The sequence below is a fragment of the Mauremys mutica genome, chromosome 19 (genome assembly GCF_020497125.1).
Source record: "Mauremys mutica isolate MM-2020 ecotype Southern chromosome 19, ASM2049712v1, whole genome shotgun sequence".
Lineage (NCBI taxonomy): Eukaryota > Metazoa > Chordata > Testudines > Geoemydidae > Mauremys > Mauremys mutica.
In genome coordinates, this window is record NC_059090.1 from 16,776,625 (window position 1) to 16,799,092 (window position 22,468).

Here is a 22,468-nt window from a genome sequence, read left to right on the forward strand (position 1 = left end):
CGGATCAAGCAGTACCCGATCAAAAGGGAAGCCAGAGAAGGGCTGCAGGAAACTATAGATCGGTTTTTGAAGTATGGGGTACTGCGAGAATGTCAGTCAGCCTGGAACACCCCCATCCTGCCTGTTCGAAAGCCCAATGGCACATATCGGTTAGTCCAGGACCTGAGGGCGGTTAATGAACGGGTTAAGACTCTGCACCCCCTTGTTCCAAACCCGTATACACTTTTGGCATCTATAGGGGGGCAGTACACCCACTTCTCGGTCCTGGACTTAAAAGATGCTTTCTTCACAATTCCGGTTGATACTCAATCTCAGGAGATTTTCTCCTTTGAGTGGGAGGATGGGAAAAGAGTTAAGAAACAGCTTTGCTGGACTGTGTTACCTCAGGGATTTAAAAACTCCCCTACCCTTTTCAGCCAGGCTCTGGCTAGAGATTTGGAAGAATGGGATAATGCGGACAAAATCCTCCTCCTGCAGTATGTAGATGATTTATTAATTGCAGCTGTGGGTCTGACTCCTTGCCTTAAGGCTACTGTGAGCCTCTTGAATTTTGTTGGACTACGAGGATATCGGGTAGCTCGGAGCAAGGCTCAAATTGCCCTCTTAGAAGTACAGTACTTAGGGTTTCACATACGGCAGGGAGAGAGACAGCTCTCAAATGAAAGAAAGGAAGCAATCTGTCAAATCCCTGTCCCCAGCAATCGTAAACGGCTTAGGGCTTTTCTGGGCATGGCAGGCTTCTGCAGAATATGGATCCCAGAGTTCGGATTGTGGGTTAAACCTTTGTATGAATGTGTTAAGGGAGCAGACCACGACCCCTTTCACTGGTCCTCAGAAGCTGACAAGGCATTTAAAGTGTTAAAGAGAAAACTAATGGAAGCTCCAGCCCTCGGTCTGCCTGACCTTTCTAAGCCGTTTCAACTGTATGTGCATGAAAGAAAAGGAGTAGCCCTGGGAGTACTTACTCAATTATTAGGAACTTGGAGACGTCCTGTGGCATATTTCTCTAAACAACTGGATCAAGTTGCTAAGGGGTGGCCAGCATGCTTGCGAGCGGTCGCAGCAACTGCCCTAGTGCTTGGTGAAGCGGAGAAACTGACTTTGGGGGGAACTGTGCAGGTGTATACCCCTCACATGGTCCAAGCCCTGCTGGATACTAAGGGTGGACTCTGGCTCACCCAGGCTCGGGTAGCTCGGTACCAGGCTAAACTCCTAGAAAATCCTGAGGTTTCCCTGCAAACCTGCCCCTCTCTTAACCCAGCCACTATGTTGCCAGAAACAGAGGAGCAGGAACATGACTGTTTAGAAATCATAGATGCCCAATACTCCAGCCGTGCAGACTTAAAAGATCAGCCACTCCCAAATGCAGAATATGAGTGTTACACTGACGGCAGCAGCTTTGTCACAGATGGACAAAGGAGGGCGGGTTATGCTGTTGTAACTCTCCACGAAACTGTGGAAGCAGAGGGTTTGCCTGTTGGAACGTCAGCCCAGTTGGCTGAATTGATAGCCTTAACCCGTGCACTCGAATTGTCAAAAGGAAAAAGAGTTAACATTTTTACTGATTCCAGATATGCCTTTGGAGTGCTGCATGCTCATGCTGGTTTATGGAAGGAAAGGGGAATGCTGAAAGCTGAGGGTTCTCCAGTTAAATATGGGACACAGATCCTCCGGCTTCTGGAAGCAGTACAGCTCCCCTTGGAGGTAGCAGTTGTACACTGCAAGGCTCATCAACGAGAGGATCAGAACGTAGCCAAGGGCAACGCTAGGGCCGACAGGGAAGCCAAGCGAGCTGCCACCCTGAAACCATTGGGAGCTGAGGAGGCCCATATGCATGCTCTCATCCCATCAGTGGGTGAGCTCCCAGCTCCTCAGTATTCTCGCGAAGAAAGGAACTTGGCTAATTCACTTGGGCTCCAGGAAAAGGAGGGATGGCTCCACTCCACAGAAGGGAAAATCCTCCTACCTAAAAGCCTAATACGGCCAGTACTACAGAAACTACATCAGACTACTCACGCTGGAAGGGAAGCTCTCACCCAGCTTATGAATAAGTATTTTCTAACCTCTGGACTTAGACCCCTGGCTTCCCAAGTACAGGCTGAGTGTTTAGTCTGTCAAAAGAACAACCCTCGGCCAGGAGTGTCAGTGCCGCCAGCCACTCTGGAACCTACCCCAGGACCAGGATTGGTGTGGCAAATAGATTTCACTGAATTCCCCCGGACCCAAGGGTTCAGATATCTCCTTGTCTTAGTGGATCGATTCAGCGGATGGCCTGAAGCCTTCCCATGCCGTAACAACACTGCCAGAACAGTGGCTCTCAAGTTTGTCAAGGAGATCATTCCTCGCTTCGGACTCCCCCAGTGGATGGAGTCTGATAATGGAACACACTTCACATCGCAAGTCATTCAAGGGATTTCAGATGTTTTACAGATCCCCTGGAAGCTCCACACTCCATGGAGACCACAGGCCAGTGGAGTAGTGGAACGCACTAATCAGACACTCAAGCGGCATCTCTCAAAGGTCTGCCAAGAGGCTTCTCTTCGGTGGCCTGATGCCTTACCCCTTGTTTTGCTCCGAGTTCGTGCTCTCCCAAAGGGCAGGTTAGGGCTTAGCCCCTTTGAGATTATGTTCGGGAGGGCATGGCCTATGAATGGTACACCGGTTCTGCTAGGGGAGTGGGAGGTAGGCTGCGGTTTCTTATCTCAGTACATGTGCTCTCTGTCTGCTGTTCTTTGTTCTCTCCACAGGTATACCAAAGATTTGCAGCCTCTCCCGCTGGATGCCCCTGTCCACTCCCTGCAGCCCGGTGACTCCGTTCTCGTTCGTACCTGGAAGGACGAGCCTCTTCAAGAGAAGTGGAAGGGACCCCACACCGTCCTGCTGATCTCCCACACAGCAGCAAAGGTCGAGGGATACAAGAACTGGATCCACCACTCTCGTCTGAAAGCAGTGCCAGCTCCTGAACGGTGGACTGTCCAGCCCGCGGAGAAGACTGCCAGCGACGATCTGGGACTTAAGCTGTTATTCAGGCGACAGTAAGGCCTGCTGGGAATGCCCTGTGACCCCTTTGGACAGTTACAGCGCACTCCCCGTGAAAACTCTGAGCGTTGGCTGTGTTTATTTTCACAGGGCCAGCCTAACTTGTGGGCCTGGTTTCTTTTGTTTTTAATCTGTTTGTTATTGGTAGTTGTTATTTTGTGGGTATTTGGGGAATTGTAATTGTTAGCTTAGAGTTACTTGCCCAGTATGGATTTAGGCCTAAGGTTTGCCACAGTGTTATTCTTTATTATGGGAACACTCCTCTTGTTAACCCCCGTTTCTCCCCAGGTACATGCGGGATGGAGGGGAATCCCTAACAAATTAGAAGCAAATACGTACGAGGGTCTGAAGATTTGTTTTGCCCAAGAGTTTAATCTCTCTAACTGTTGGATATGCTCCCAAATCCCGCACCATGCAGCTGGGTTGCCCTGGAGGGCAGTTCCCCAAAATTGGTCAGATCTTTGTTGGGGATGGTTTAGTAGGGGAAGAAACACTTCGGGTACCCTCTTGTCACAAAATTGTACTATTGAATCACAGTATGCATTGAGGGATGACCCCTGGGAACCACAGGCCAACTCGACGCGTATTCCTACCCCTATTAGGCTGCGGTCAGTGGACCCTGGGTTGGTGTGTTATCGACAGTTCCAATCTGATAATCACACCTGGTCCGCTGGAAATAGCACCTGTCAGTATTATTTCTCCCTTGACAGGAATGATTCTCTCCCAGTCTATGTTAATGGCAAATCTAATTCTACCGCCCGAGTTGGAGCTCTTAGTGGTGCCCGAGCAGAACAATGGAGAAGTGGGAATAATGGGTTGGTAGGAAATGGCCACTCCTTTTACATTTGCGGTACCTCTGCCTATAAGTGGCTACCGCATCGGTGGTATGGAAGCTGTTATGTAGGATATCTTGCCCCTCCCCTTCGAGTGCTCCCTAAGCTGCCCCCTGGCCGTCCCAGGCAGCGCAGGTCCTTGTATGCCACCCCAGAGCCTATTAAGGAGGGAGACAGACTTGGTATGATTCTCCTCCCATCTTATGGGGTGGGACGGCTGTCTCAAATTTACCGTAAGCTCTCTATGTTTCTCACCAAGTTTGCCAATGAGACCCTGGCCATAGAGAAAAGCCTTAACTCAGAGCTTTATCAGCTCCGGTTGCTGACCTTGCAGAACAGACAAGCCCTGGATTATGTTTTAGCTTCTCAGGGCGGGGTATGTGCCCTTATTGGGAACGAATGTTGTACTTATGTCCCAGAAAACTCACAGGACATTAATAAACACATCCTGTCAGCCGAACAGGCCTTCAAGCAGTGGAAGGCCCAGGAAGGGGAACCCACAATTTTTGATTCCCTTTGGAATTGGTTGCCCAACCTAGGAGGATTGGGAAATGGCCTTGTGCGTCTCCTCCTCACAGGTGTTGTATTGTGCCTAGTCACTCTCCTCTTGATTGCTTGTTTTAAACTGCTTCTTCATAAACTTTGTGCCCCTCGTGCCCCGAAGGTCCCTATGTACCCTCTCATTGAGAGCCCCAGCTCCAGGGCACTCACTCACATCCTGTCCACAGTATATGAGAACACTCAGCCAAAGGTTTGTTGAGTATTCTCAAAGGAGGGAATTGTTGGTGGCATCAGGCATTTATACTAGGCCTGAATGAGCCAAAGTTATTTTGTGCTTGTCCAAAGTCCCTCCATGTTAAACTTCAGTTGAACTCCTAGGTTAGAAGTGAGAATGGAATGTGTAAAAGCTTCTTATCAGTGTAACTGGCACCAGGAGATAGTAAAAAGAGGCCACTCGTCTCTGGTTTAGGAGGAGGAGGAGGGGGGGGAGGAACGGTAATAAATTCAGAAGTAAACTAACCTAACAGCCCTGAAAAGTTACTAAGAAAATGAATTGCTTGTTGTCAAGAATGATTTAACCTGTTTAATGTAATCCTTAGCTATACAATGTGTCTATTATATGGGAGGGGACTTATAGGATAGGAGGGGGGAGTAGATAGTGGGGGGTAATAGGGATACCTAGCTGGACTTGTGTATAAGAAGAGAGACACAGCTTATGTCTGGTGTGCTCGATTTGAGATGTGTGTGTGCCTCCGAGCATCCTGTTATTTGAGTACTCAAATAAACATTTAACTGCTTCTCCACCTTGGTGTGTCTATTGGAGCGAGATACACCGGGCAAGAACCACTGTTTGCTGCCTCAGGCCTTTTAGGTCGGCAACAAGGGTGTTGTGAAAATGAAGTCATTAATGTTTGATGCACTGACACTATAGTGAGGAAAGCCATTAAAAAACCCCGGGAGGAAATGCATAATTCTGTCTTCAGAGCCAGGTTTGAATAGTTGGCAGTAAGTAAGGAATGTATGCCCCATGCAATAGCAAGGGGCAAACAAGTTTTGAATAGCTGCTCGTTCAGTGATCACCAAACATTCTGTGCCCTGAATGGAAAAAAAGAAAATGTAAGAGTAATGAAAGCCTGTGTAAAAAGGCATATGCACAAAGGTTCTGAATGAAGGTTGCACAGGCATTTCAGTGCAATTCTAGCAGTTCCTAACTTTTTAGTACTTGACTTTGCAGTCTTAATATTTGTATGTGTGTGAGAGAGAGAAATGTTCTAGTTTCTAAAAAGTAAAATTAAAAAACATCTGTCATCAATCTGACATCCACATGGGTCATCAGGCCTAGATTGCCTGCTCTATCTCAGACCCCATGTGTGACACTAGGAAAGCAGCTTAATCTGTGTCTCCGTGCCCCATATACACAAGGGGGGTGATAAAACTTCTCTGTCCAATCCGTTAATCTGAGGCACTGTAGCAATGGGGGGTCACACAAGTAAAAAGCCCTGGTGAAATCTACCTAGGTAAAGAGACTCAGAGGAGTCCCGAATGTGTGTGAAGAGAAAGGAAAGACTCGGGTTCAGCCGCTCGCAATATATCTCAAGCAGCGTTCGATTCCCCTTTTAAATGTCTCTTGTAAAAGCCGCAGGAATAATTTTCACCTCCCCGGCTGAATCACAAGTACAGTACACAGCTGCATGTCTGATCATGAACCATTTACTCCCCCCAGGCTTGGACTGTTAATTTTGTTGCGATGGAGACTTTGTCCCTGGAGCACCAGATCCAGAGCGTGCAGCGACATATCGCCTTCCTGAAGAAGGAACAGATGGAACTGCTCCATGACCTGCACCTAGAGATCCTCCGATTGCAAAAGCACTGCACAGGTGAGTTCTTGAGGACATGACTAGCCTCTTCCCTATGTAGATCTTCCCATACAACAGGGACCACAGACATGAAAGCCACGTGCACTTTGAAATGTGATACTCTCCCAGTACAGTGTACAGGAATTGAGTAGTTATCCCTTTAAATAGTTGTGAACCCTCTTGTGGTGCTCACTGTGTTCTAGGTTTTAAAAATCAACCAGAGCAGCGTATATGCATAACTAGGCCCTGCGTGTTTCTGTAGGTTCAGCAACATGGTTATGTGGGCCCTACCGTGCCTGTGTGATTTCTTCGTGTGATTATTGCTGTGTAAAGGGGAAATGGATTCCAAGCAGGAATTTGTGAACTTCCTAAAGGAAAAAGGTGGCACACGCAGGCTTAGAAGCCATTGAACAAGGAGAATAAATGTGTCATACTATAATCACCCAATGATAATGCAAGATCCAAAATCCACAACCCACAAAGCAGGGAAGTTCCCATCCATTTCACAATCTAGAACCAAACTTCACAGCTGGCCCTTATGTCTACCAACCAAGAAAGCCGTGCAGTATTTCAAAAAAAATGCCCCTTCTCATTACATGTTTTGATGGACAGAAGGTTAAATGCTGCTTTGCAATCTCCAGGCTAAATTGTCTAAGCAAGCTGAGGACACACACGGGATCCTAAGAGGGGCTAAGGCTGCACCACACCACCTGTTCAGGCAAATGAGACCTACCAAGGTTGTAGCTCCTGGTCTGCTTCTGCTGTGAACACTCCCTGCTGTGAGCCAGTGACTTGGGAGTGGGTGAAGCCAAGAGGCTGGGGAGTGAATGGAGCTTCTGTTCTGCATCTGCTGCTTATTGGCCAGATGCAAGGAGGTGTGTGTGGGGAGCGGGGGAGCAGCACTTTGCAAGGACTGGAGTAACTTGTTCCTGTCCATGTTCCAAGGGAGAAGCATTTCCCACACTGCAGCCAAAAGGTAAAATTTCCAGCTCAGACATACCCACACTGGCTCTGATTGAGCTAGTGCGCTAAAAATAGCAGCATAGCCACAGCTAGCTGAAACCTGAGGTACATACTCACGGTGTCTAGCCCCACACGCTGCCCATGCGGCTGCAGTTACGCTGCTATTTTTAGTGTGCTAGCTGAATCCAAGCTTGCCCATGTAGCTCTAGCTGAGCTGGAAATTACAGCTCCAACCCTGTCCAACTCCTGGGGCTGCTCCTGAGAAGGAGGTAGCCTGTGCATCACCTCTTGCTTAAGGCAAAAAAATCTAGTCCTTAATTGGCTGCTGGGAATCCAATGCCGTCCTCTTTACGCACAGTACCACTGCAGACAATGGGATGGTTCATGGAGCAAGAGACTCAATAGACTCCCAAGGGGAGTGGGGGCGGAGGTGCCTAAGCTCAGGGGTGGCTCTAGCTTTTTAGCCGTCCCAAGCACGGCAGTCAGGCAGCCTTCGGCGGCTTGCCTGCGGGAGGTCCACCAGTCCCGCAGCTTTGGTGTACCTGCCGAACTGCCGCCGAATCCGTGGGACCGGCGGACCTCCCGCAGGCAAGCCGCCCTCGCATGGGCCAGCAAGGCACCCCCCGCAGCTTGCCGCCCCAGGCATGCGCTTGGAGTGCTGGTGCCTGGAGCCGCCACTGCCTAAGCTTGGGCTCCCGCCTGACCCCAAACATCTCCACTGCCGTTTTAGAGCCCCGCAGCCCGAGCCCTTTGAGCTTGAATCAGCAGACATGGCCCAACCCTGGGTGTTTTATTGCAGTGTAGACATACCCTGAGTGTCCTTAATCCTGAATACTCACCCTGTTGGCACGGTTCTCATTTTACAGACATGTTCCTATATTCCTAACCCGACATACGATGATCCCGCTGAATCCCATTTGAATAATAGCCACTAAAGCTTCTCCCCCAGGGTGAGTGACAAAACGCTACCTTGGCTGAGATATGTGCTGGAGACTATGGGCACGTTTTACTCTGACACTCAGCTGGCAGAGTGCAAGATAAAACAGGTGCTTGTGCTTATAACCCATCATTATAAAGCTACCCTTTGGTTTAATCCTACAGTAGATCACAATGGCACTTCGAGAGGGAATTCGCTTTTGCAACCTGTTCAGCCACTACTCTGCGTTTGACTCACTATTGCTTTATCTATACTGCAGCGATTCACTGGTTGGGAGGAGGGGGGTGCATGAAGATGATCTTGCCACTTCCTCCACTGATCTGTGCCTTCAGAGGTATTTTGCCTCTTGTTTATCGATTAAGATATAAAAATAGTTCATTCTTTCTCCAGCACGCATAAGGACAGGAAAAAGGCTGGGCTTCATTGAGAACAATAGGGATGAGATCATACCAAAAGTCTCCTTCAGAGCTACAGGAAATGTGGTCCTTTTTTTCTTTTTGCAGTGAGGAAATATGAAATCAATTCTCTGACCCCCCCGCCTCAATCCAGAGCAGCTCAGTAACATGCAGCATCAGCAGCCCTCTTGTTTTGCTGCTTTATGACTGCGATGCTAGATGGGTGCTAAAGCTAGCAGCATAAATATATTGGGTTCCCCCCCCTTGCTCATCTGAAAAAAAAATCTTTCTTGGGCATGAATTTTTAAACAAGACATCACAGTACAAGCTGCAGCTTTTTCCTGCTGCAAAGCAACCTCTCACCATTTCCACAAGATTCAGAGAGTTTTTGTGGCCTGGGAAATTTTGTTTAATGATACAATTGTGCAAGTGGCACAAAGGAAGAGCTAGCTCTTAAATGCTAGCCCAAGGGGTAATCCTGTTGTAAGAGCAGTTTCAGATTAATACCTAGCTTTTATTTAGTACTACTCTTCATTAGATCTAGTCTGAACTCCTGCTTTAACCACAAGGCAAAGACTCAGACCCAGTATCTTCTGCTCTAGGCCAGAAGATCTGAGAGCTATAATAGGAAACAAGTTGCTAAGGATCTCATCACTTAAATATACTGTAGGGGGCAATCCAGATCTGACAAGGGAGTGGACTAGATTGTGATGGGGCCTTGATCTTTGACTGGATTTCCTAGGTTCTAACGAGAAACAACTAATGCAGTCTCCGATTTCTATCATTCATGAATGCAGCACGAGTTCCAAACATGGAGAAGTTAAAAATTACTGATTCTGCAAAGTTATAGGACACCGGAAGCATCCATAGATTTGGGAGTTTCAGAAGCCACCCCTAGGGAGCGTCAGACTTGCAGTGTTTAGGAACCCCACAGGGCAGATGTCGGAAGATAAAACTTCCGCAGATCTTAGGCGCTGCACAGGAGAGACATGGCCAAGGAGCTTATCTCCAGCGCTGCAAATCTTAGACATGAAGCTTGAAGCGAAGGGGGGGCGGCAGGACCACAGCTTCAGCAGGTGCTAACTAGGGAGCCACAGGAACCTTCTGTGAACCTGGGGAGTTGTGTGGACCGGAGTTTGGGAAAGCGAGGGTCACTTTAAAATCCTGTCCTCGCCCATGGCAGAAGATGGGCAGGTCCGGATGGATATTTGCTCCTCATAAAGCCTCTCCAGATGAGGATGAACGATTCACTTAACTCCCTCCCATTGCTGAAATTTGTTCCAACTTGTACAGTATCTTTCATCAATAATTCAGCAATGACTAATAACTCATTGTCTTCCAGCTCTTCTCTCTCTCACCGACTCCAAGGAAACAAAGATAAGTCTGCAGTGACAAAAATCATCTATTTTCCCATCCCTTTCATACTTTCACTGTTCCATTTTTTTTAACTAGACCCAAATGCAGCTCTTCCAGCCATGAGTGGAAATAGATTTCTTGTGCGTAAATCAGATTTGGAGGCTTTGAAATGCCCATGGGCATCAATGACCTCATTACAAACTTGGACATTATAGATCATTTTTTCCCCAACCACGTCTAAGGATAGTGCCAATTTACCAGATGGTCAGCTGGTGTAAATCAGTAGCGCGCCATTGGCTCCAGAGCTAGGCTGATTTTTGCTAGCTGAGGTGCCATAAGACTTTTATACCACTGATACCAGTCATCTATCCTGTGTCCGACACCTTAATGTCAGAGTGCCTCTCAAAGTCATAGATGCATACACAAGATCTGTGTAAAAGAGGTCCAGTGTAGGCAGAAGCAATGCAAGATCTCCCATACCAGTGTACTTCACGTTGGTCCTGGATGTGCCCAGGAGCCATTTAACCCTTGATTTCTTTGATGAGGTTTCCAATATTGAGGACCATTGATAAGGCTAGTTTTAGTGAGGAGGATACCCGGCCACTGGGAACTAGCCTGAGAGAGTATTTTATGTCAGATACAACATCAAACAGCAGCAACTTTTGGTGGTGCTCATTCAGGGCTGGATCTGATGTCGTATTTCAATGATGTCCTTTATCTTTCAGTATGAGGCTGGCACTGGGGAGAACCATATGGCATTGTGTCTGTTCTAAAAGGAACTTTTTGCTACTTCAGCAAATTCTCCCATTTCCCAGCATTACCTTTCGGAAGAGCTGGTTTGTCTTAATCCTAACTTCTCAGATTCCAGAGGAACTCTAGACACAGGTCGCTGTAAGCAGAGAGCTCCCACAGTAATATATGCACCATTTACCTATTTGCTTGTCATTTCTGACAACGAGCTTTTCATTCGGATATTGACAGAATGTTGCAACAGGGTTACTAATAACGACTCATCAGGAAAAGTCTTAAAAACCACTGTGCCGCCTCCTCCAGTGAAGTAATGAATCCGAGATCAGCAGGAGCCCTTTGTACAACCTGTCAAATGCGTTGCGGATTAAGTAGCAGCTTCCATCCCCTGAAGCCTTCCCTGATGCCCATAAATCTATTGAGCACCTTCCACATGAAACCACAGTATGAGATTTGCCTGCATGACAACCACCATCATATGCCAACAGGCAACCTCAAGTGGACCACAGGATGATTCATTCTGGATCATCCACCTTCCCAGCAGCATGCTCTCCCCACCCAAAGCATCCAGGCAAGTCAATGGATTCCAGGAACCTCAGTTCACCTTTTCACAGCTTTAACCATTTGTGCAGCATAAACACATCAGAAATAGAAATGGATTTGTTCTGACTATTTCCCCCTCTCTCCCGATCCTTCTCCAGTAACTAGAAGGGAAACTTAAATCTTTTGGCAGTAATTCGTGTGATCTGCTAGCTCCTCTGAACAGAGGGCTATGTAAGGAAGAGCAAGTAGGAAGCACGGGGCCTTGAATTTCAGCAAGAGGTGGCAGCTTAAGGGATTAGCCACGGAATCAGGCACTGACCGTAGGAAATCTTCTTTCAGATTTCCTAAGTGACTAGTGATTTCTGGGGTTCCCAGTTTGAGCCACCTTAAAGATTTTCAGGGAGAGAATGCTCAGCACTTTCTGGAAACCAGCCCACTTCTTAATGCGTCTCCAGTTGCCCCTCTTCTGCCTCCCAAATTGACACCCAAGTATCACTAGCCATTTCTGGCCTCACTGGGCGACAGCCACTGAAACCCCGCTGGGCTTGAGTGAGACCTCCTGCTCGTTCTACATGGATGCACCACCACTAGGCCTGGTTCTCCATTGCCCTTCACCTTGTGCCATCATTTATACCAGTGCACAGTGAGTGTAAAGGGCTCCCATGGTGACGTGGTGGTGTTTTACACTCACTTTTCACTGGTGTATGTGAGTGCACAAGGCCCATCGCCCTCAGTGGAGTAACTGCTGGTTTGCACCAGTCCGAGTGCAGAATTGGGCCCCATATTTCTGAAATGACAGTATCTAAGAAATATTTCCTCTGACTTCCTCCTTCTAGGGTCTTAACCCTTCTACAACACATGCCTCAATAAGACAAAAGCAGCACCCTTCCTTGAGAATAAGAGGCAATATTGACAGGCAGAGGTTGGATTCCATGTTGGATGGATCCTTGTTTGACAATCTGTCTGCAGAAAAGAAGAGTGAGGGGGGATTTGATAGCAGCCTTCAACTACCTGAAAGGGGGTTCCAAAGAAGATGGAGTTCGGCTGTTCTCAGTGGCGGCAGATGACACAACAAGGAGCAATGGTCTGAAGTGGCAGTGGAGGAGGCCTAGGGTGGCTATGGGTTACCTAGGGAGGTGGTGGAATCTCCTTCCTTAGAGGTTTTTAAGGCCTGGCTTGGCAAAGCCCTGGCTGGGACAATTTAGTTGGTGTTGGTCCTGCTTTGAGGTCTCTTCCAACCCTGATCTTCTATGATTGTCTTGAGAAATGGCAACGTATAAACAGCTGCCTCACCAGTGGCGGCTTGCACCAAGCAAGCTGAAATAAAACAGTGAATCACTCAGATCTTTCCCATTCAAATTCAGCGCTGTCGGGAAAGATCAGTGCTAAGGAGCAAAAGGGTGTTCATTTCCCTTTGACACAGCCACAGGGAGGGACCAACCCAAGCTTCCCAAACTAGCCAGGTGACACAGTTGGATATAGCAAGGTGGCAATTGTGTAGTGTAAAGGCAGAATCCCCTGGCTTGAGTAAACTAAGGGCAGCAACCAACACACAGGTAAACTGCTCTGTAGCACAAATGCTTGGAGTTTCTATTGTTAGGTCACCTCACTCATCTCCCTCCCAGGTCAGGGCTGTTCCTCTGCTCTCAAGTCTGCAGGCTTGGCAGTATGTTGCTTATAACCCATCCTATTTTAAAATTAAATGAAGGAATCCAAGTTAAAGGAGAACCACCAACGGGGAAGGATTTTAGGCTTTTAAAACAGTTGAGGGCCTTCAATGTGGTTGATGTGCTTTAGTTGTAGTGATAGGCAGTGGCCCATGGCCCTGTTCTCCCAGGAGGGATGAGAAACTGCCACTGAAGTCAGTGCAAGGTACTTGTAGCCTGGGGAGGAAGAATTGAGGAGGCACAATTCAGCCTTCTCTCAGAGCCCTCTTTAGCTTTGCCAGAGCAAAGACTGATTAAAGATGCCGTGATTTGGTCTGGGGAGAAAAGGAGGGAGATTAGTGCTCTGTGACTTTGCCTCTGTCTTGCGTGTGACCTCTTATCAGTATATAAAAAGCATTGCCAAGACCTGAAGGAAGTTAATGCTGAAGAGAGGGAGGGAGTGTGTGTTTTAAAGAAAATTTAGGTCACACATTTAAAGAAAGCAAGGCAACCAAGGTTCCGCTGCAGCAGATGCCAGCCCTGCTTAGAACACTGCTTTTGCTGGAGGAGGGGAGGGAGTTAAGGCCTGACAGTACGAGTGGTGCTGCCAACTCTCCTTCCCACAGATACTGTACCACACACGTTGCTTATGCAATGAACTTGCCTTCCACCCATGCATTGCAAATGAAAAGCCCAGAGCTGGCTCCCTGCTAAATACAGTGCGAGACCATTATAAAGCACAGTGCTCTCCCCACCTCATACCAGACCATCAGTAATTTCACCTTGATAGAAAGTCTGTATCATGAGACAATGCAGACCCAGAGGGACTAGCAAAGCTAAGGTCTGATCCTGCAGCCTTTACTCCCATCAATAGTCTCTCCTCCTATAAAAGCCCTTACTTATGCAGGACACTGCTCCTCCTGGATCTCTCTCTCTCTCCAACATTATGGTATGTACAAGGAGCCAGATTCTGCAAGTCCTTATTCAGATGAGTAGTCCTATTGGTTTCAATGCAGGATCAAGGCCGCTATTATGTATATCAAACGTTGAGATCGAAATTCACCCCAAGCCAGGGAGAGCAGTGTCTTGTTCTAAAAATACAGCCACAGGAGACTTTGCTGCGTTTTTAAACGTCATTTGAAATATCCCTTGTATCCCATTTTAGCTTTAGAAAACTAAAGCAGTCGATATTGATTTCCAGTGGGACAGAGCGCTGAATGGTTTCCAGAAATTACAGCATGTTCTCCATTACTGGTATAGTCACTACAGATTTATTTTTAAAGACAAAGCACAGAGGCCTTGCGGGGAGAGGGGGGTGGAAATCAAGCCAAGTGATTAGTTTCTGAAGTGCAGCAGTGTCTAATGTGATGTGCTAGTGAGGAGATTAAAGTCAATATGAAAGAAGATTAACAGAAAAATCTAGGACAAAGATTAACCACTTAAATTCAATTTTTGGAAAAAAAACCTCAACAACTGAATTTTGATGTTACTTCCCCCGCACCTCCCTTAGCTCTCCAGCTGCTTTAGGTTTGGTGGTTGCATGATAATTATCTTGAAAGATAATTTGTAAAGGTTTGGCAGTTAAAAGTGAACTATTAATAGATGCAAAATCGCCCCATCGTCCCTAGTAAAATCATGTTAGTAGCCCAAGGCTCGGAAGAAGGAAAGAAATGGGATTCTTGGGTTGAGCAGTCATTTTTGTAACACGTATATAAATCATCCCTAAAAGAGCTGTGTGTGAGAATGAACGGCCAGTGTAGTTTTTAACTGAGATTCAGTGACGTGAGAAGCTGCACATTTGGTCTGGAGTAACTTTAACTGTCTTGGATTGACATTTCCCTGTGGTCTCTCACCAAGCAGATTGATTCCCAAGCAATTTGTTTCATCCTGGTTTAAATCTGACCATATAAAAATCAGTGCCTACCTAGCTGATAATGTCATCCTAATTCCGAACTGGGACAACAACTCTTAGGCCCTGCTCCTGCAAACACATGCATAACTTCATGCATCCGAGTAGACCCATTGAAGTCAATGCAACTACTCACTAGAGCAGGGGTTCCCAAACTTGGTTTGCGGCTTGTTCAGGGTAAGCTCCTGGCGAGCCACAAGACGCTTTGTTTACCAGAGTGTCGGCAGGTACAGCAGCTCGCCGTTCCTAGCCAATGGGAGCTGCGGGAAACGGTGGCCCAGCCCATGCCGCTTCCCGCAGCTCCCATTGTCCGGGAACAGCGAACCGCAGGTAAACAAAGTGTCTCACGGCCTGCCAGGGGCTTACCCTGAACAAGCCGCGAACCACTTTATCTAGAGAGCTTCTGGGACAGCATGCACACACAAATATACCCATGTGCACACACACACACAGCTGCACCCAAGCATAACGATGTGTATGCAAACAGAGGTATCTATGCACACACAAGCACTCATGCATGAGCATGTATGTGTAGAGACATGCATGAGTGCACCTACATGTTTATATGTACTCACATTCATACAGCATGTTTTTCCTAGAAGTTAAAAACTGATCTTTGTTCAAGGGTATTTTTCATTCTCCATCTTGCAGCACTTTTTGCTGCTAGCCCGGCCTCCCTATGCAACCACCTCTGGGGCTGTCCTGATTACACTGTGACTGAAGACAGAGCTGTGGCATGACTGCGTATAGCATACTCCCTGCACGTCTCCACTCCCTGCAAACAGCGGGACCAGACCCAGGAGTCACAATAAGCTGCACTTGATGCTGGCTTTGCTTTTCTTAGTGAGAACACTTAGCTCGGATGCCATGCTTTTTCCATGCTTCAAAATGCTCCATAAAACATGAACTCCACAACCCTGGGACGTAGGTACGGCCATCCCTCATTTTGCATGTGGGAGAAACTAAGGCAGAGAGGTTAAGTGACTTTTCCAAGGCTACAGATGGAGGGAGTGCCAGAGCAAGGCTGAGGATTTAGGAGCACCTGGCCCCCAGTCGCTGTCTCCCAATCTGTCTCCCTGACCTACTCCCTGTTAGAAGCTGCTAGACACAGGGATTCTGAAGCAGTGCAGAACGCTTGCCATTTCAACCGTAGGCTCGCCTAGCTCATAACCATTCTGTCGCAGTGCTGTGTCCAAGTCTAATTCCTGTGCCAGTTTTGGGGCTTAGCACCTGTGCAGCAAGACTATAGGCTGCCATGTGAACAAGTCTATGGGTTGCCAAATGTTGGACATTGTATGGTTGGTGCACTTAAGACTGCTCTGCTGTGATGCCACAGCGCTTTTAAGGAACAGAGTGGAGGGTAGCGTGCAGTGGCAAATTAAGGCAGGATGCCTGGGATTTGGGCCACCAGACTTCAGGCGGCAGGAGGCCCTGACAAAGAAGTTAGCAAAAGGCAGATCAATAGAACATGCTGTCAGTTGCTCGTCTGCTGAGATGGGGCTGTGTTAGCTGGGATGCTACATTTGGCAGGAAGATCAAGGACTCAGAATTGCAGGAAACCCCAGATCCATTAGATACATCTGGGAGGTAGAATCTACTTGGGGGGGGGTCCTCAAAGTTTTGATGGATCCAGGCCCCTTTAGCTTTAATCCACCCATCTGGCACTTTCCCAAGGAGCAGGAGAAGTCCTGAGACATAAAGGCCCCCTTTAAACAGTGATTCTGGAGGGCCTTCCTTTCTCCAAAGAAGCTTCCAGAGAGGAGTTCCCTTTCCCACACTGTCCCTTACAACAGAACTTGGTGTGGAAGGTTAAAGTAGTCTAGAAATGAACCTGAGCATCAACATTTGGTTTAGATTTCAGAACACACACCCACCGCCAGCCTCAAAGTCTGGGCAGGCGCAGATCTGTTACAGATATAGAAACCAGGCAGAAGAGAGGAAGGATGTTCCTGTGGCTGGGGAACCAGCTAGGGGTTTGAGAGACCTGGGTTCATTTCTGTGTTCTTACCACAAAGACTTCCTGTGTGATCTCTGGCAAGACACTGCGTCTCTATCTCAGTTCCCCTTCTGAGAAATAGGGACCTACTTCATTGTGGTGTTGTGATGCACTATGGTAATGGAGGCCATGCACATATCTAAGATAGATGGGAAAAATCCAGGTCTGGAGCCAGCTTCTAATTCCAAATCCCCACCAGGTTGAGAGGCATCTGACTGTGGGGATTTGTTTTAGGGTCATCCCTGTAACAAGGCTTGACTGTGTAGGCAATTCTGTGAAAATCCCCTGCGTTCTGATTTCTTTCTTGAACTGAGCATCCAAAATTAGTGGCCACTTTTGAAAGTTTGGCTTGCCTGCACCAGTTGTGACCCTGTGGCATCCGGGTGACCAGATGTCCCAATTTTATAGGGGCAGTTTCGATTTTTGGGTCTCTCTCTTATATACACTCCTATTACCCGCCCCCCTCTTCCCCCAACCCAGTCCTGATTTTTCACATTTGCTGTCTGGTCACCCTAACATAATATCAAGTAAGCAAAGAAATTACATCCCCCCATACCAAATGGTGATAGGTTTCCTATCCAGTGTGTGTTGCTGGTGATGCCACATGATATGAGTAACTATCCGATCATCATGAACAGCACATGGACAAATGCCAAAAGCAAACTGTCAGCAGAATTAGTAGCAAAGTACTGGTGTGTTGATTAGTGCCCAGGACGAAGAAAACTGCAGGGGGTTCTGTGAATTACTGGTAGGCAAACATGCAGTATCTTTAAAAGAAGTACTAAGCCCAGGAGAGAGACCCCTAACAGAGAGACCCTTCCCTTAAAATAAAAATCTCAGACGCGAAAGACAGTCGGATTTACCCAAGCAGCCCAGGTTTATTTTTAATAGATCAGTAAAGGTATAGGATACTACAGCACAGCAGGCATTTTGTCTGAGTACAATTGCTCGAGGCATTATTAGAGTCAGACTACTGGGAGCCAGGGGCAGGGCCTGAGAAAAGAACATCCTGCCAGCAGAGCCAGAGGCGGCGCAGGATCTGGTTCTGTGGGCAGGGCTACACTTGCAGATGTAGAGCACTTTGAGTTAAACCAGCCTTCGCAGAGCGCAGTAGGGAAAGCGCTGCAATCTGTCCACACTGATAGCGCACTGGTGTGGCCACATTAGCAGCTCTTGCAATGGCCACAGAGAACAGTGCATTGTGGTAGCTATCCCAGCACGCAAGTGGCTGCAACGTGCTTTTCAAGTGTGTGTGTGGGGGGGGGTGGAGTGTGACAGGGAGGGTGTTGTGTGTATGTGGGGGGAGAGAGAGTGGATTTTTGGGGAGCTCAGAGCATGTCAGCATGCTGTCTTGTAAGTTCAGAAGCAGCAGACCTCCCCCTACCCCCGCCACACACACACACAAATTCCACAGTAATGGTTGCTTTGTCTCGGAGCAGATAAGCAACCGGCTGTCAAACGGAGCTTTCAAAGGGCATATCCAAAACAATGACAAGAGTGGCCACTTGACTTTAGGGGATTATGGGATGTTTCCGGATGCTGATCAGAACGCAGTAACGCAACACCTCATTCACAGTGATGCTGCTGCGCTCCAGTGGGGGCGCAGCAAATGTTATTCCTCTCGCCGAGGTGGAGCACCAGAAGCGCCCTAGCCGTGGAGTCAGAGCACTCTACGTGCCTTGCCAGTGTGGACAGGGAGTGAGCTAGTGCGCCCGGGGCTCCTTTAGTGCGCTGTAACTCGCAAGTGTAGCCAAGCTCTATGCTTTCAGGAGATGCAGCACAGAAAACACAGTCCAGGTGGGCAGGGAAGTGAGACTTTTGCCACTTTTTTTTTTTAAAAACCACACTGGGGTCTCATCTATGAAATATTAACATACAGTTAATCTGGCTGGTGATATAGCTGTCTGTGTGGGAGAACAAGGAACAGCCTGAAAACGCAAGCCAGGAATAAAACTCCCCATGGAACAGTAATGACATATTTCTGGGGGTGACTGACATGACCACAGCAGTTTTGCTAAAATAGCAAGTCTTGTTGGTATTCATGGTTAAGGAGAAAGTACAGTTGGTCTTTCCCATTAGGCTAAGGGCTCCTCTACATGATGCATTAGTGCACGACATGCTGGTGCACACTAGAATTAACCCCCTGCTGTTGCACACTAGGTAGCCCCTGTGGACCCTGCTGGTGTGCACTGCTAGTTCCCTATCGCACACTGAGATCACCCCATTTCAAACAGGGCTACATTAACATGCACTACGGAACTTGCAGTGAACACTAGCAGGCGCCACATGGGCCAGTTAGTGCATGACATGGTAGCGTAGACTAGAATATACACCCCAGCTAGTGCACGCTAACACACCATGTAGACAAGCTGTGACACAGCCTCTCAGTCCTGTTAGGGCTTGTCTACACTGGCCATTTACAGTGCTGCAACTTTCTCATTCAGGGTGTGTGAAAATACACCCCTCTGAGCCCAGCAACTTTCAGCATTGTAAAGCGCCAGTGTAGACAGTGCTTCCGGCGCTGGTAGCTCTGCCCCTTGTGGAGGTAGCTCTGCTGCAACCACACAAGCCACGTTAAAGCAGCCGTAGACTATCCCTCACCCTCCAAAGGAGTCACGATCAGCATTTTCTCATTGTTCCAGGATATCTAACTATTTGGCAGGCTCTAAAAGTCTCCGAGCCAAAGTATTTGGGCTTCTTTTATTCACTCACACTTTCTAATCTGTGCCCGCACTCCATTTTAATGACAAACGCTTAGGCTTGCACGATCGCTAAAAAGAAAAACCTGATATTATCTCCAACGTTGTTGATGTTTGCCCACAAAGTTTGCATTGTTAACAGGATTGTGAATACAACAATGAGTATGGGTAGCACAGTAGCTCCTAGCGATTTCGGAGCCCCATTGTACGTAGATCGTAAGCAAGGACTGTTTAGGTAGGCGGGACAGACTAGAGACCATACTAGAAGAGTCATACCAGTATGAGTCTGTCAGTTGGGGAGGAAGGGGGTGATTTTTACCACTATAGTTATACCAGTACAACCCATAGCACAGACACATTGATACCAGTGTAAAGGTGCTGTTACAACACTTACCATCTCCGAGCATCCCCTCCCAGCCAGACCTATCCTTGCAGCACTCCGGCTCAGCTCCCCCACAACCATCTTATCTACTCCAGCCATGGAGGTGACTGGGCCCTCCAGCCAAGCCACTTGAAAGCAGTCTGCCCTTTCCGGGACGAGAGAGTCTGTTGGACTTGGTCTAACAGACACACAAAATGGAGGATCTTCACTCCAGCATCTATTCTTGTCAGCCTGGTCTCACCCACTGCAGGTATCCAGGCTCTGAGCCACACCACCCTCCAGTCCAAGCCCCAATTTTCTACCAGGGCATCTGGGTGGCCACAGTCCTCAGACAGCCCCCCCGGCCCTCACCTAGTCTGCTGCCCCTCCATCCCCACAGCCTGACCACTCGCCTCCCAGTTAACCCTTAAATGCTGGGCCCCTCTTTGTAGAAATCCCAGCCCCTGCACCCAGGGCCAGCCCTAGTCCAAATGGTGCCCCAGGCCAGGAGCATCTTCGGTGCCCCCCCGCCCCCACAATTTGGAATACCGTAGGAGATTCTACAAAGGTCCAGAACATTCCAGGAGCTCAGTGAAAAATGAATCCGCATACAGAATACCAGGAACATGTTACCTCAGACAATCTATTTTCCCTTTTGTCACTAAAAACAAAAACAGCACCCCAAGCCCAGCACACACCCCAAGCCCCACACCGTCACCTGCCCCTGCTTGCACCTAGCTACAGGTGTAGGTGTAGCCGGGCAGGGCTAACTGGCTCTGAAAGGGGCAGGCTTCCCTGTTACAGGTGCTTTATCTTATTTTGCTACCTGAACTAGAACAAGCTGTAAGCTCTTTTAGATTAGTGTTAAATCTATCTACAGTATGGGGGTAATTGCTGCTTTAATTGTGAAGGCATAGTTAGAGCTGAACTTTCCACAGCTGACAAACCCTAAGGGTAGGCGAAAGGAATTGTGATTATCCCCATATTACAGATTGGGAAATGAGGCAGTGACAAGGAGCACCACTCACCCCTGGTCTGGTGCCTCCTCCTGCTCGCTCTGGGGATTAGCTCTTGAGGTCAACACGCACTTCCCCGGTTCACATGCTGTCGCTCTGTCTCTCCCTCTGGTCTGCAGCCCATCCCTCGCTCCAGAAACTGCAGTGTGGTCTTCATGACTCAGCCCTGGAGCCAGGTCACTCGGTGTTCCCCCTTCCAAGGTGGCAAAGTCCCTCTCACTGCCTCATGGCACCACTCCCTCCGTGGCTAGTAGGGGAACCCAGGTCTAGCCTGACTTCAGGTTCCAGTCCAGGGACCTGCAGCTCAGCAGTTCTGTGCTTTCCTCTCACTGCTCCTTCTGGGGACTGCTTCCTACCACACCTACTTCCCCTTTTCTCTCTCTCTCTCTCTCTCTCTCTCTGGGTGCACCAGTACCAAAACCCTCCTCTTCCCAGGGACTACTACTACTGCCTGCCTTTCTCAGCAGCCCTCCTGTTGCTGCACAGCTGAACCTGCTTCTGATTAGTTCCCTGCTCCATGGCTCTTCCTCCAGGTGAAGCCTGTGGAGTTAATTGGCCTATGGGCCACCTTAACCCCTTCTAGTCCTCTGTGGGGTGGGTCCCCCCATCACAGACCCAGATCCTCAATGGAAATCAGGAGCCTAAATACCTTTGAGGAGCTGGGCCAGAAAGATTAAATGACTGGCTCAAGGTCATGCAGGAAGTCTGTGGCAGAGCTATATATTGAAACCAGCTCTCCTGATTCCCAAACACAGACAGCATCCTTCTGCTAAACAGGATGAATCTCTCTCTAATTCCTTTTATCCATTGGTCCCAAAGAGAAACTAAAAAAAAAAGGATGATCGAGAATGAGATTCATTTTTCAGATAAAGGCTCCTGTTTGGGCTAAGCAAAACACAGCCTATTCGCAGCATTGGAATGTCCAGTTTCTTTTATGGGGACCCCTAGAGCTCCATTAGCTACTTTATAGCACAGCTTGGAAAAATTATTTAGTATTTATTAATTACGTAGATTGTAATGTTGCTTAATTCTTAGGCTGTAGTATTAATGACTTAGATTGTAAACTCTTCGGGGCAGGGACTGCATTTTCCTGTGTTTGTGCAGCCCAGAGCACCCTCCTGCACCCCTAACCCCTCATCCCCAGCCCCACTCCAGAGCCTGCACCCCCAGCCGGAGCCCTCACCCCTCCACCTGCACCCCAACACCCTGCCCCAACCCAGAGCCCCCTCTCGCACCCCGAACTTCTCATTTCTGGCCTTACCCTGGAGCCCACACCCCCAGCCTCACCCCATCCCGCACCCCAAACCCCAATTTCATGAGCATTCATGGCCCACCATACGATTTCCATATCCAGATGTGGCCCTCGGGCCAAAAAGTTTGCCCATCCCTGTTCTAGTCTGTCTCCCTTTTCCTAGTGCAGAGAGGGGAAGCAACTAGGATTCATCGCTTCCCTTCTAAATGAAGAGCCAGTCTGGTCCCAAAGGAGGCAATGCTAAATTCCCAACAGCTTTGACCTTGATCTGCTAAAAAGAGAAACTGAAGCGGGTTCCAGCTTCCTAGCCAGCCTCCTCTGCATTAGACTCCACTTCTACCTCTGCCACTTATTGTAAACCAAAGGGTTTGAACCCAGCTGCTGCCCCATTCTCCCTCCACAGACTGACCCTCCCTCCC

At 48.2% G+C, this 22,468-nt stretch overlaps 2 protein-coding genes across 2 annotated transcripts in view; one reads left to right on the forward strand and one right to left on the reverse strand.

Annotated features, from left to right (window-relative positions):
* Nucleotides 1–21,005, reverse strand: part of RAP1GAP2 (RAP1 GTPase activating protein 2) — a 299,431-nt gene extending 278,426 nt beyond the window's left edge. Inside the window, exon 1 of the mRNA XM_044993837.1 lies at nt 20,810–21,005. The gene's annotated coding sequence lies outside the window, so the exon portion shown is untranslated. The remainder of the gene's footprint in view (nt 1–20,809) is intronic.
* The window catches only part of CCDC92B (coiled-coil domain containing 92B), a 57,215-nt gene that overhangs the window by 15,668 nt on the left and 19,079 nt on the right, over nt 1–22,468 (forward strand). The window contains exon 2 of the mRNA XM_044993840.1: nt 6,097–6,250. Within this exon, the coding sequence (XP_044849775.1) occupies nt 6,097–6,250 (154 nt within the window). The remainder of the gene's footprint in view (nt 1–6,096; nt 6,251–22,468) is intronic.